The sequence below is a fragment of the Canis lupus genome, chromosome 9, assembly GCF_011100685.1.
Source record: "Canis lupus familiaris isolate Mischka breed German Shepherd chromosome 9, alternate assembly UU_Cfam_GSD_1.0, whole genome shotgun sequence".
NCBI lineage: Eukaryota > Metazoa > Chordata > Mammalia > Carnivora > Canidae > Canis > Canis lupus.
In genome coordinates, this window is record NC_049230.1 from 26,432,081 (window position 1) to 26,446,022 (window position 13,942).

The 13,942-nt window shown below is 56.4% G+C and overlaps 1 protein-coding gene across 27 annotated transcripts in view; it reads left to right on the forward strand.

Annotated features, from left to right (window-relative positions):
• Nucleotides 1–13,942, forward strand: part of CACNA1G (calcium voltage-gated channel subunit alpha1 G) — a 63,003-nt gene continuing 49,061 nt past the window's right edge. For 8 of the 27 annotated variants that reach the window (XM_038547659.1, XM_038547661.1, XM_038547666.1 and 5 more), the window contains exons 1-6: nucleotides 6,996–7,522; nucleotides 7,680–7,813; nucleotides 8,239–8,336; nucleotides 10,445–10,604; nucleotides 11,104–11,404; nucleotides 11,575–11,667. In XM_038547659.1, the coding sequence (XP_038403587.1) occupies nucleotides 7,091–7,522; nucleotides 7,680–7,813; nucleotides 8,239–8,336; nucleotides 10,445–10,604; nucleotides 11,104–11,404; nucleotides 11,575–11,667 (1,218 nt within the window). In that variant the 5' untranslated portion in view covers nucleotides 6,996–7,090. Of the gene's footprint in view, nucleotides 412–6,995; nucleotides 7,523–7,679; nucleotides 7,814–8,238; nucleotides 8,337–10,444; nucleotides 10,605–11,103; nucleotides 11,405–11,574; nucleotides 11,668–13,942 lie in introns of those variants that run through there. The other 19 variants (XM_038547674.1, XM_038547677.1, XM_038547673.1 and 16 more) reach the window with 4 other exon arrangements.

Genomic DNA, 13,942 nt, shown 5'->3' on the forward strand with positions numbered 1-13,942 from the left:
CTGCGGGCAGGGGGAGCTGGGCTGAACTGGCCCTCCCGGGGGCTCAGCCTGCACCCTAGAGCCCCCCAGATGCGCCCCCGCCGGGGCCCCCCGGTGGCGTGAGGACACCTCCTCCGAGGGGCGCCGCTCGCCCCTCTCGAGACCGCCCGGGGCCCCGGCTGGCCAGAGGATGGACGAGGAGGAGGATGGAGCGGGCACCGAGGAGTCAGGACAGCCCCGGAGCTTCATGCGGCTCAACGATCTGTCGGGGGCCGGGGGCCGGCCGGGGCCGGGGTCGGCGGAGAAGGACCCGGGCAGCGCCGACTCCGAGGCGGAGGGGCTGCCCTACCCGGCGCTGGCCCCGGTGGTTTTCTTCTACTTGAGCCAGGACAGCCGCCCGCGGAGCTGGTGTCTCCGCACGGTCTGTAACCCATATCCTCCGGGGCACGACGGCCGGGCCGGGGTCCGCAGGGGGGCGGGCCGCGCCGCGGGAGGGGACCGAAGGCCAGGTGAGTCGGAGAAGTGAGCCTGGAAGGTGGGCAGACGAGTGGGGCCGCTGAGGGAGGGAGGGGGCTTCCGAGTGGGAGCGGAGACGCGAGCAGGTTTGGCGGATACCCCAGACCAGCCCCACCTCGGTACACACACCTCGGTCCTCCTTGGGGGGCTGGGATCCGGGCCAGGGAAAGAGAGGAGACGTGCCCCGCTGGTTTGTAGCTGGATGCTCTCCAGATGTGGGCAGGGGAGGGTCGTCATCCTCCAGATGTGGGAAGCTTCGGGAGCCTGGGAGCTCTACTCCGCCCGCCGCCCGTTAGCGAGCTGGGTTGGGTTTCCGAGTTTGGGGGGTGGGGTGGGGAGGAAGCTGCGGGGACGGGGGAGGGGGGACTGCGATCTCCTGGGTTTCCCTCCTGCCCCCGCTGCAAAGTTTGAGGTGGATTCTAGGGTCTGATCCCCACCCCCGACCTGGTCCTTGAGGCCGAGGGGTTTTCACTGACCCAGAGGGAGATGTTGGGGGGCGGGGACCAGGTCCCAACTCCCCCACCCCCACCCGCGGGTTGGAGGCACAACAAGGAGATTCCGGCGGCGGCTGATGTCAGGGGCGCAGAATGAGAACAAGATGTGGTGGTGAAGGGGAAGCTGTCTGCCCCCAGAGCTGGAGTAGGGACCCTTTCAGCTGGAGCCCACTGGCTTGGAGTGCCTCCCTTTTCCCTAATTCTTCATTCAGCGCGGGGTGCTTTGTGTTGGGGTTGGGGAGTTTTGTGCTGGATTTTTTTTTTTTTTCTTGTAGAGGGAAAGACTGTCGGGAGCTTTGGCCAGCGGGGGATGGGATTAAGCCGGTCCAAGTTACCCTGTCACAAATAGAGAGTGCTCCCGCCTGTCGGCAGAGCAGGTATGGGAGACCGCAGCCTCCAAGAAAGTATTGGGGGAACAGTGACGCTGTGAGCTGGTTGGCTAAGGAAGACTCGGGTCCAGCACCCCAAGGGCTGCTCCTTGGCTGGGTTTGTGGAATGCAAGCCCCACATTCCAGGGAGATAGACTGGGCACTGCCCCCTCTCCTCTGCCTGGTCTGGGGTGATATGGGAGATCCTGGCCCCCTCAGCCCCATGGCCTCTCCCACTTAGCCCCTGGCACAAAGCGCTGCTTGGCTAATGCGGGGCTCCGGGTGGGTCCCATCACTGCCGGAAGGAAAGGGGGGTGCACTGCCATCCCAGGTCTTGACAGCTTCTCCTGACTCCTTTCTCCCAGCTCAGAGGCTCTTTTGAACCAGGGTGGGAGACCTCAGGTTTCCCTTGTAAACCCTGAGAGCCCAACCGGGACTCTGCTTTGGGGGAGGTGAGGGGAGCTTGGTGCCGCCCTCACTCTCTGCAGCTCTGCTGCCTCTAGTGCGCAAAGCGGGGATGTGAGCTTGGGTCGCCCCCCAACCCCCATCTTCTACACCCCGCAGGTCTTTAGGAAGCTCCCCTCATTACACCTTCTCTTCATCCTTTGCCCCATCTTCTTTTCTGTCTGAGCTGCAGAAAGAGAGAAGTAGGGGGTCTCAGAGGGCTCTGACTCCCCCGCCACCTCCACATCCTTACCCCCCCTGGCTCCTTTCTCCACAGTAGAGATGGACTTGGGGAAGAAATGTCTCTGAGAAGATGGGCCCTGGGCATCCCCCTCTCTACCTCTAACCACCTACCCTCTTCATAAATGGTAAAAAGCCCCATCCCCCACTCCTCCTCCTCAGGGGTCCAGGGGAGATAGAGATCTTCTCTCCCCTTTCTATCTCTGTGTAAAACAACCAGAACTCTGGGCCAGCATCTCCCCACCTGCCCTGTCTCTAGGTGCTAGTGGATGGTTCTGGGTGGAGGCAGGTTCCTTTCTTGAGGGGTTCTGGGAAGAAGCAAGTGGAGAGGCCTGGAATGAGGAAAGAGAGGTGGGACCCCAGTGCTCCTCTCAGGGATAGAGGAGCAGGCTTATGTCTGGAATGGTGGGAGTCTGGGGTGTGGGGCATTGGCATCACTAGGTCTAGACAAGTCACTGAGCCTGGGTTGGCTGAAGATGGGTTGAGAACAATTTCTTGGCTGCCCTAAGCTGTGCCCTACAAATCCCATCACACCTGAATGTCAAGGGAAACCTGTATTTTCATTGCCAGAGGGGCTCTGAGCTGACTTTTGGACCTCGGTCTTTACCTTTCTCTCTTTTTGGGTATCAGTGAAGCTTCCCTTGCCTCCACAAGGTTCCCGGCTCTGTTGAGTCTCAGGGACATAGGGACACCTCCCCCACCAGCTGAAGCTAGTTAGACTTCTGTTGGCATTTTTCTCAACCTCTCCCACTTTAGCCTCTAAGACACCAGGTTTCCTAGAGAGGAGATCTAGACCCAGGTAGGAAGTAGTGTGTGTGTGTGTGTGTGTGTGTGTGTGTGTGTGTGTTGGGGGAGGGGAGGGCAGCAGGAAGAAGAGAGGCTCAGAAGAGCATGCGCTGGTACTGGGAAGATCTGGGGCACTCACATCAGTAGCCACCCCCCCCCCAGTTATAGGGGAGTGAGTTGGACTTTCCAATATGTGTTTCTTGAAGTGTGAGGGAGTGCGTCGCCCCTCCCGGGAAGGAGATCCTGAGCATTCCCTCTCCGGCTGTTGTGTCACATCTGGAAGTTTGTGTAGGAGTTTCTCCAAGCTCGGAGCCCAGCACAGCTTTTTCTCATTTGGAAATCACAGGCTGGCATTTGGGATGCCGAGAGGGGGAGTGGGAGGGGGGCCAGAGGGGGAGTAGGGAGCCTGCCAGGAGTTGGGGGAGGAGAGGGGGAGGCCCAAAAGGCAGGAGCCCTAATGGCTTCCAGAAGTGAGTGTGAGTGTGTGACTGCGTCACTGTGTGTGCGTCTGGAGAGGAGGGGGCCCAGAATTTCTGGAGTTTTCCTTGCCACTGTCCCAGTGCCCCCAAATCTGCCTCTTTCTCTTACCTAGGGAGGAATCTCCATTTTGGTCCTCAGAGGAAATGGGAGGGGGTGTTCTTCCTGTCTCCTCACCAATTCCCTCCTCTCATTTTAAAACTCCAGAGGGGATTCTGGGGAGGAGGGCTGGGGAATAGAACAGGACTGGGGGAATGGAGCACCCCCTGGCACTCCTTCTGCCCCAGGCCCACCTTCCTTCTGGGTCACACGCCCACGCTACTCCAGGAACTGCTGGGGGACTCCCCATCACCCATAGTGCCAGCTGGAGCCATTCCTGGGATTACCCCCACCACGCAACCCCCCCTCACCCCTCGCTCTCTCCCGCCCCAGCCCTCACCCCACCCTGCCTGCCTCAGCCAGGGTGGCGACAGACACAACTGCTCACACGTGTGTGTGCTCTCTCTCTCTCTCTCTCTCTCTCTCTCTCTCGCTCTCTCTCACACACACACACACACACACACACACACACACACACGAGTCACAGACGTTTGAATCAGATTTTTGGACTATTTCCCCTTCCAAAGATTCCAACAGGCCGGCTCTCTTGTGTCTCTGGGTCTCGCGTCTCTGTCTCTGGGTGGGGCCGGCTGCCTTTCTTTGGGCTTCAGTTTTCAGTTCAGCTGGAAACCTCTCTCCCCACACGCCCACAGGCTGGAGCAGAGGAGACCACTGGGAAACAGGCTGTGGGAGTGGGGGCTTGGCTGGGGGAATCCCCCTTTCTGCCTGCCCAGTGCCAGCCACACCGCTGAGCTCCTAGATCCCAGCCCCCCTTGGGGGATGCTGAAGCCCCCAGAGATGCCAGCTTCTCCGGGGGGTGGGGGGCAGGCAAGACAAGGATCCCACCTTCCCAACTCATACTAGGAGGCAAGGATTCCTGGGTCCAGGCCCATTTCCTCCTGAGTGCTCCTTAGTCTCAGATTTCCAGGCTTCAGTTGGGGAGAGGGGCAACTGGGGGCACCTGCTTCCCTTCCCAGTCACACCCGAGGCCCCCCTACCCCCTGTGTCTCTGGAAGCCCCTGTCCTCCTCTCTCCTCCCCTCACCCCTTACAGCTGCCAGGCTAAGCAAGGGCTCTAGATAAAGCTCTAGAGGACTCAGTTGTACAGATAACATGCTCTGGTTCTCTCTCCTGGAGGGAGAAGAGGAGGAGGGATGGAAGTGGGTTTCCTCGCCCTGCCATTTCCTTTTTCTCTGCTTTTGATGGTGGGTTGTGGGGAGAAGAAAGAGCCTCCCCTCTCCTACCCACCTCCCCCTTTGGGATCCACTCCAGGCCGGACAGTTGCCATAGCAACAGTAGACATGTGACTGCACAGGTCTCTCATAGTCACTATGGCAACCAGTGTCCCCCGTTCCCTTGGTTGCCATGGGGATTTGTCACATGGTTTCCCCCCAACCTGATAACCTGTGGGTCTCCTGCTTTCCTTTCTCTGCATGAGGACAGGATGGCAGTCTGGTTAAGGGGAGTTCTTGTGTGAGGGGTCCCTTAAATTGCCATAGCAACAAATCCACACCACCTGGTGACACATCCTCCTGTTGTTATGGCAACAGAGGAACATCACACAGTGACATAAGGCCATGTTCCCAAGGAAACGAGCCCTACCCTGAGAAGGGTGAAAGACCCCCCGTCCTCATTAATTATTTCTCAATTCAGATGGTCCCAAATTTCTCTGTGCCTTAGTGTCTTCCCTGTCCATTTATGCTCACCTTTTGGGAAAGGGGAAAGGTAGACAGCAGATAGGCTGTACCTGGGAGTAAGCTAAATTGCCAAGGGGACCCTTGAGAAGGGGTTTGCATGGTTAGAGCTGGAAATGGGTTATTTGGGGGCAGAATCTAGCTCTAAGAGGCCCTCGTGTGAGCATGTCTAAAGTGAGCACAGAAGGAGTCCCAGCTCCTCTGTGGTGTCACTTCTGCCCCTCCCCCTCACAGCTATCAATGTATTACTGTTAATGCAAACAAGGCAGGAGAACATGAATGGGGAGACTCACAGGCTTCTAAGCAGGGCGATTGATTGATCAATTCATTCATTCATTCATCATTCATTTGTTCCCCCCATGTATTGATCATCGGCTACGTGCCAGGTACTACTGTCAGCGTTGTAGGGGATGTGAACATGTATCAGAGTGTCCCTCCCTCAGCCAGGGAGATAAGACTAGTGCACAGATGGCATGGTGGAATCACTGCCATTAGAGGGGTCCAAACAGGTGTTCTGGGAGCCCCTCTTCCTAGAGAACTACCCACGTTTCCTTTGTAAGATATCTGCTCACATGGGTCCCTTCCTGCAGAGGAGAGGGGGCTAGCTTGGGGAAAGCCGACCAATTCTTGAAGGTTAATCGAGTCTTTCCCCTTCCAGATAATCGCCCCAAGGGAGCTCCCTCCCTATCCTCCTTTTTCCAGGGTGACCCCTGGCTGACCCTCATTCTGGGGAGGCATCCATTGGGCTCTGACTCCACTCTGGAAAATAGCTCCATGGAAACAGAGCACTCTTTATTTCCCCCTTCCATATACTTACCCCAAAAACCTGGAACTATTTTTTAAAAAAAATTTTTACTCTTATTCTTGTGAGGGGGAGGTGGAGGCATGGGAAATTGCAGTGCCTCGGCCTGTTTGGGTGCCTGTCGGTGGGAAGGGATATGAGGGCAAACGGCCTAGGTGGCAGAGAGGCCGGGAGGGGATCGAGGGTGTCTCGAGCTGCTGTGGAGCGGGGTGGCCTGAGGTTCAGGCCAGAGATGGGGGGTTAGCTGGGACCAGCTGGGAGGAAAGTCCTGGGGTCCCCGGACAAAGCCTTCTCACTGCAGAAGTGGGGTTATGATGGAAGATTCCAGCTGCTCTAGGCACTCTGCGTCCCACAGTCCAGCTTGGCCGGTCATGCTGTGGGCCGCCATGGCACCATCCCTGATGCCCCTCCTTTGCCCAGGCTCCACTCTCTGCTCCTTGCTATCTTCTTTGTTCTCCCCACCCCATATTTTCTTTAAGAAAAATAGGATGCTGGGTCACTTTATCTGTGAGTCCAGCGTGCAGAACCTTCTAAGGTCCAGAGGCCACTCTGTACATTCTCCTGTTGATGGGCTGGTAGTGAACCCCTTAATAAAATCCACTCTGTGGCAAGACTTGGGGTCTGTGTGTGCAGAGCACTGTCTACTCTGCGTGAGTTGGGAGACTTACATCTACCACAGGGCCTGGTATGTAGCAGGTCCTCATAGTTAAATGTGTGAGTGTGTTCGGAGGCCATCTAGGCCTTTGAGAGGCCAAGGGGCTGGTGGGTGGTGGGAGAGGCGGCATCTGGCTCCAGTGCTGTGGTGAAGGAGCCGCTATAGCCGTGGACCTCTGGGCCGCCTCTGCCTGTCTGTCTGGTGCCAGCACATCCTCACAGCCCCTCCCCTGCATGCCTGAGCAACTGTGGAAAGAACTGTCCCAGATCAGGAGCCTGGGCACTTCATTCTCATCCTGGCTGCTCCCGTGACCTTCAGCGCGTGACTTTGGCTCTCTGGGCCTCAGTGCGCTTGGGTTCTGGGGAAGAACATGATCTACCCGGGCTCCTTCACAGGGCTGTTGTGAGCATCAGATGTGGCGTGGCGTGAAAGCGCTTGGTAAACTGTAAAGCAGGCATAATCCGACTTTAGGTTTGTGTCACACATTCAATACATTCTCTCATTTGCTTCTCACATCTTCCCTGGGAGGTAGGGAGAATGGGATTCAGATTCAGCAGCACACTCTTGGTGTCTGGCATTTCCACAGGCACGATCGATTTTATCCCCCAAATGGTTTGTGCAAATAGTCAGGGTATTTGTGGCTTTTCCTACTTTACGGCTGAGGAAGCTGAGTCCAGAGAGGTGATGGCAAGGTGGGCCCGGGCCTGGAGTCGGTCAGACACGTGGGCCCCTCCCGTTGGACCTGGCTGCGTCTCAGATGGGGGTGGGAGGACAAGAAGCAGGAGGCGAGAGGGAGGGCTGGGGGGCGCGGGCTCCGCTCCAGCCCTGGCCCGCTGTTTCCTTGACCGCCCGGATACCTGGTTTGAGCGCATCAGCATGTTGGTCATCCTTCTCAATTGTGTGACCCTGGGCATGTTCCGGCCCTGTGAGGACATCGCCTGTGACTCCCAGCGCTGCCGGATCCTGCAGGTGAGTGTGCCTGCTGTGTGGGGTGGGGCAGCTCCTGAGCGGAGTAACTGCTAACTTGTCTCTGTGAGAAGCCCTGACCCCTGCTGGTGGGGGAGGGAGTGGGGGGGCGTTCCTCCTCCCCCCTCTCAGTTTCAAAAGCCTCTCGTCCCCACATCAGGCCTTTGATGACTTCATCTTTGCCTTCTTCGCTGTGGAGATGGTGGTGAAGATGGTGGCCTTGGGCATCTTCGGGAAAAAATGTTACCTGGGAGACACTTGGAACCGGCTTGACTTTTTCATCGTCATTGCAGGGTGAGGGCCTGGGCTGGAGGTGGGAGAGCAATGACCGGATCAGTCCCTACCTTGGGGCCAGGGTTCTAGGCCCCAGCACTGCCCCCACACCGCCGCCCCCCTGCCCGGCCCACCTCCAGTGGTGCTGTCTCCCCATGATCCCCTTGGGGTCTGAGTCTGTCCTGCCTGTAATGCTCAAGCCTGTGCTCCTGAATTCCATGGTCCCTGCCTCTGCACCCTCCTCTGTTCATTCTCTGATGGGGGTCTGTACTTGACTTGGGGGTGACCTTGCCCCCAGAGAGCCGGCTTTTCGGGGTCCCTTGGTAGAGGAGGGGGAGGAGTCAGAGATTGTGTCTCCCCACTGCAGCAGGATTCCTCATTGACCTCTTTTGACCCCCATGGCGGCCTCAGACTCAAAGGGCCTCCCTTTGGGCCCCTCCCTGCAGGATGCTGGAGTATTCGCTGGACCTGCAGAACGTCAGCTTCTCAGCTGTCAGGACAGTCCGTGTGCTGCGCCCGCTCAGGGCCATTAACCGGGTGCCCAGTGAGTGACCCCTTGGCCCTAAGCCCCTGGATGGAGAGCCCCCAGGGGAAATATGAAAATCCCACATCCCACCCCTACCTCCTCACCAAGGCCTGGCAGTCAGGGCCTGGCACTCCCAGGCAGACCTCATCAGAGAAGGGCTCAGGGGGAGCTGGGGCCACCAGAGCCACATGGAGATCCCACACCTGGCTGTGGCACTGTGGGAGTTACCTGGAAAGACTCTCCCCCTTACTTTAGCCTGATATGGGTCAGAGTCACAGACGAGTCTCAGATGACCCCTGCCCTTCAGCTAGAAGACAGCTCCCGGCAGGGGGAACAGGGGTGAGTGGGAATGGGGTGGAGAGGCTGGTAGGCCAAGAGGGGTGGGTGGAAGGTTATAATGGCCTCTTCCAGCTAGAACAGCTTCTCATGCAGTCTGGCTGTCATTGGTGAGATCATGCTAGCCACACTGAGTATGACTTTTCTCCAGATGAGGCCACTGCATGTCTCATCCTCTGCCTGTGTCCCCTTCCTCCTTCCCACCCCCTTCCAACCTGCTGCCGCAACTGACTGCGGGACCATTATCTAAATTAAACTGCATTGGTTTCCCGAGCCAGCCAGGCTTTGGCAGCTCTAGCTCCCCCTCCATCCTGCCCCGCCACCCTTGCTCAGGCCCCCTTTGTGACTCCCCCAAACTACACAAGCTGCAAATGGTCTCCATGGCAGTCCCAGGAGTCAGGGGTAGGGACATGTTTCTGGGGCTCTGGGCCCAATGTAGTGGCAGCCCCCTCTGCTGTGTGTGCATGTGTGTGTGTGTGTGCGTGCGTGCGTGTGTGTGTGTGTGTGTGTGTGTGTGAGATGCAGGTGGTCAGAGCTGCTCAGTGCATCCTCTGGGTGTTGAGGTGTTAGTGTTAACAGGAGCTCCAGACAAGGGGCATGCTATCTCCTCCTCTCCCCGCTGCCCCAGGTGATGGCTGGCAGATTTATAGACCTCTGTCTAACCACTGGTGTAATTCCCTTAATGCAAACCCTGAGGAATTGATCTCAGTTGGAGCACAGACGAACTGAAGGAGGATGGGGCTGGGGGGCGGGGTGAGGGACTCACTGAGAAGGCTGGGCTGGAAAGGCAGGATGGCTGCAGGCACCAGGAGGGTTAATTAGCTTGTGCTTAGAAACCTTTTCCCTGGAGGGCCAGGGGGCCATGAGTGGCACTTCTGGAGTCAAAACCAGCCATTACAGAGGTCTGGATGCTTAACAAGGGCTTGGTGGCTTTGAAGGGGGGGCATAGTTCAGACCCTGTGGGGTGATTGAGTCCTGAACCTGGAGTGGAGAGGGAGGTCAGTGTTGCCAACAGGGCTTGTTGGGATGGGGGTATGGTGACTTTCCCTGCAGAGGGACTTGTTAATTGACGGCCACTTGAGAAGATGGTCTTGGGTCTCCTCACATCTGATGTGAGGATCTGTATCAACAGAGAATGCACTCAGGGCAGAGGGCTCCGAACCCTGGTGAAGCTCAGGGCATCTGGACCCTTGTGAAGGCCTGGTTCTCAAAGTGAGATTCCTTCCTTGCTGACATTCCTCCTGGAGTTCCCTGCCTCGGTTTCCCCAATGCCTGCAGTGGTGATAACTGATAACTTAGAAAGGTCAGGTGACTGTGTCGGGTGAGAGAAGGAAGTAGGATTGGAGTGTGTGCGTGTGTGTGTGTGTGTGTGTGTGTGTGTGTGTGTGTGTATTTTGGGAGGTGGGATCTAGAAGCAGAGCTCTGGGCAGTTCTGTGATACTGGACAAGTCATGTCAGTCCTCTGAGCCTCCTCGATCCTCATCTGTAAACCGAGTTAGGTGGGGTGCAGTACAGGGGAGAGCTTTGGAAACCTTGATCGCTCTGGCTCCTCCTTGGTGGTACTGTGCACTGATTAATGTGAATGGGCCAAGAGGGCTAGTGGGCAGGATCTAGGGGCTGCCAGGCCTGCCCTTGGAGTTAGAGGTGTCTATTGGTCTCCCCTCCAGCTTGAGCCAGGCAATTTAGCCCCGGAAACCCCGATGCGCCCCCTCTGGGAGTGCTGCCAGGCTTGTGGCAGCCAGCCTAGCCTGGCCAGCCTGGCACCCCCAGCGTGGCTTCTGCCCCCACAGGCATGCGCATCCTTGTCACACTGCTGCTGGACACACTACCCATGCTGGGCAACGTCCTGCTGCTCTGCTTCTTCGTCTTCTTCATCTTCGGCATTGTTGGCGTCCAGCTGTGGGCAGGGCTGCTTCGTAACCGATGCTTCCTGCCGGAGAATTTCAGCCTGTGAGTGTTGCCCGGGATGGGGGTGACCTGGGAGTGGCTGTGGGGCTGGGACCTATCTCAGTCTCTGCTGCTGTTGACATTTCTGTTTTCACATTGGTGAATGTCTGGTTCTCAAACTTGGCTACACACTGGAGTCATCTGGGGAATTGCAAAAAAATTCCGGAAGCCTGGGTCCCCTGAAGACTGATTTCCTTGGTCTAGGGTTCAGCATAGGCATGGGATCCTTACAAGCCCCGATATGAATCTGATGTGCAGCCACATTGGAAAGCCATCACTCTAAGACGTAACCTTCTGTCATCCTTGCTCTGGAATTTCACACTTAGTCCTCACACCCCTGGTGCCCTCCAACCCACACCCACAAGTCCCTGCCCCTGCCTGGTGTCTGCCTGGTTCTGGTCCCTGTGTACCTTGCAGATCTCCGTGGGCTCACACCCCTTGTCCTTCCTGGGACCTCTCCCCAGAGATCCCCGCTCCCAGCTCCTTCCTGTTCCCCCTGCAGCCCCCTGAGTGTGGACCTGGAGCGCTATTACCAGACCGAGAACGAGGACGAGAACCCCTTCATCTGCTCCCAGCCACGGGAGAACGGCATGCGCTCATGCAGGAGTGTGCCCACGCTGCGTGGGGAGGGCGGTGGCGGCCCCCCCTGCGGCCTGGACTATGAGGCCTACAACAGCTCCAGCAACACCACCTGCGTCAACTGGAACCAGTATTACACCAACTGCTCGGCAGGGGAGCACAACCCCTTCAAGGGCGCCATCAACTTCGACAACATTGGCTATGCCTGGATTGCCATCTTCCAGGTAGGACAGCCTGGGCGCCTGAAGGTTCCCCAGAATGCAAGTGCCAGGACACAGTCCGGCCTCAAAGCGGTCGTCCTCAGGGCCGGGCTGGGGTTGGGGCCTCCGAGGAGACCGCAGGAGGCTTTAGGGGGCCCCAAGTGAGTCGCCCTGTCCCTCTGCCCCCTCCCCAGGTCATCACGCTGGAGGGCTGGGTCGACATCATGTACTTCGTGATGGATGCTCATTCCTTCTACAATTTCATCTACTTCATCCTCCTCATCATCGTGAGTGGTTCCTTGGGCCCTCTTGGGAAGGGTGATCCTGGGGAAGCAGGTGCAGGGAGTCCAGAGAGAGGAAGGCTGGCTTGGTCTCAGGACAGGTCCCACAGAGAATCAAGCAGAGAGGGTACCCGTCATGAGGAGTCAGGGAAATTCAAGGTCAAGGCTTGGTTCTATTGCTTAGTACCACTTATAACCCTGGGCAAGTCATTCCCCATGAGGCCCCCACCCCCACCCTAGGCCTCTGCTTCTTCATGAGTAAAATGGGTGATTCTCAACCCAGGGAGCATTTGGAAATAGCAAAGGGTGGCCCTGTTTTTCATGAGGTCTAGGAGAGCACTACTGGCATTTGGCTGGGGGGTTGGGGAGAGATGGTAAACATCCTGAAATGACAGCCTTGCAAACAAAGAATTGTACCACCCAGACTTTCCATCATTCAGCGTTGAGAAACACTGCACGACCTCTTGTTCCTTCCAGCTCATAAGCTCCAAGGCTTCACGAGGGCAGAAGACAGAGGCAAGAGTAGCAATGTTTAATAGTTGTAATCACTACCATTCCTGCTTCATAATTGAACTGCTACTAGTTACAGCTAATATTTATTGAGCACTTACTATGCGCCAGTCCTGCTGTAAGCACTTTTTATGTGCTGGTGCATTTAATCCTCACCACGATCCCATTATCATCTCCATTTCACAGAGAGGAAACACACGTTTCCTCATTTGTCTGACCCCATCACGGGCCCAGCGTGTGCCGTGGATTGATCTGGCTGGGCGGGCGTTGCTGCTGATGTGTGCTGCGACATCTGCTGCCTGCTTAATCCTTACAGTCCCCTGTGAGGTGGGGTGGGTAGGCAGTGTAGCACCGACTCCTAAACAAGAACTCTGGGCTTCAGAGGGGCTGATCACTAGGCTAAGGAAATGGCCAGGCTGAGAATTCAACCCCAGGCTATGGAGGTTCCAAGTCCAGCCCTCCTCCAGGTCACCAAGAGGACAATGACAGAGAGCCAGAGAGAGGGACAGATATGATAGAAAGAGAATAAGACAGAGATTAAGATCTACTCAGGACCTCGGGCAAACTCCTGGGAGAAGTGGAGACAGAATAAGGCAGCTCTTGGTGAAAGGCAGAGCCTAGGTCCTGAGAAAAAAACAAGTCCTCCGGGCCACCCCCTCCTGCCTCTACATGTGGCAGAAGGGCCAGGTTTGGGACCTGTTCCCATCCCCCACCATCACCTGGGGTGTGAGGCCAACACTTCTGGGAAACGTGGTCTTTTCAGTATGCTTCTCTCCCTAGGTTTAGGGGAGGGGAAGGAAGCAGACAGGGTGGTAAGGGGCCTAGTTTCCACCCACACACCCCGTGAAAAATCTTCCAAACAGCTCTCTGGAATCATACTAGTGAAGTTAATTATCATAATTACTAGGACACAATCTAGAAAAAAGATCTGCTTTGTCACCATAAATATTCATTTCCTTCATTCTGGTTTATCGCCCCAGCAATGGCCATCCTGGAGTCGTGGAGAAACTGAAGCATGGAGACAGAGACGAGGGAGGGTGGGCAAGACAGGGTAGCAGCTTAGCTAGTCTGCAGGGATCAGAATTCAGCCCATCACCCGCTGGGGGAGGAGAGAGGTGGAGGGAAAGAAGGTACAGGCAAGGCCAACGATCAGAGGGAAAGAGAGGTCCCATGGTTGAGTGTCACACCCAAAGGCATGCAGCTAGAAGTGGGATTAGACACAGGACTCTTGCAAACAGTGTTTTTGCCAAGACCTCAAAGTCTCAATCCAGTGTGAAAACCCCATGTCCCCAAGATTGCATTCATCTCTACAGCCTTCTCTACCCCTAATGGGAACTAGGGAGGGGTGCTCAGAATCTCCATGGATGGGGCTGGTTAGAGGCAGGGAGTTTGGGAGAAATCCTTGTAGGGGGCAGCCCTGGTGGCTCAGCGGTTTAGCGCCACCTTCAGCCCAGGATGGGATCCTGGAGACCAGGGATCAAGTCCCATGTCAGGCTCCTCCTGCATGGAGTGGAGCCTGCTTCTCCCTCTGCCTGTGTCCCTGCCTATCTCTCTCTCTCTCAAATCCTCTGTTTCTCATGCATAAATAAATAAAATCTTGAAAGAAAAAGAAAGAAAGAAAGAAAGAAAGAAAGAAAGAAAGAAAGAAAGAAAGAAAGAAAGAAAGAAAGGGAAAGAAAGAAATCCTTATAGGATACTATCATGATCAATAGCAATGTCTTGGAATTCCATAGAGCTTGGTTCAAGTCTCAGCTTTGCTGTGCATTAGCTG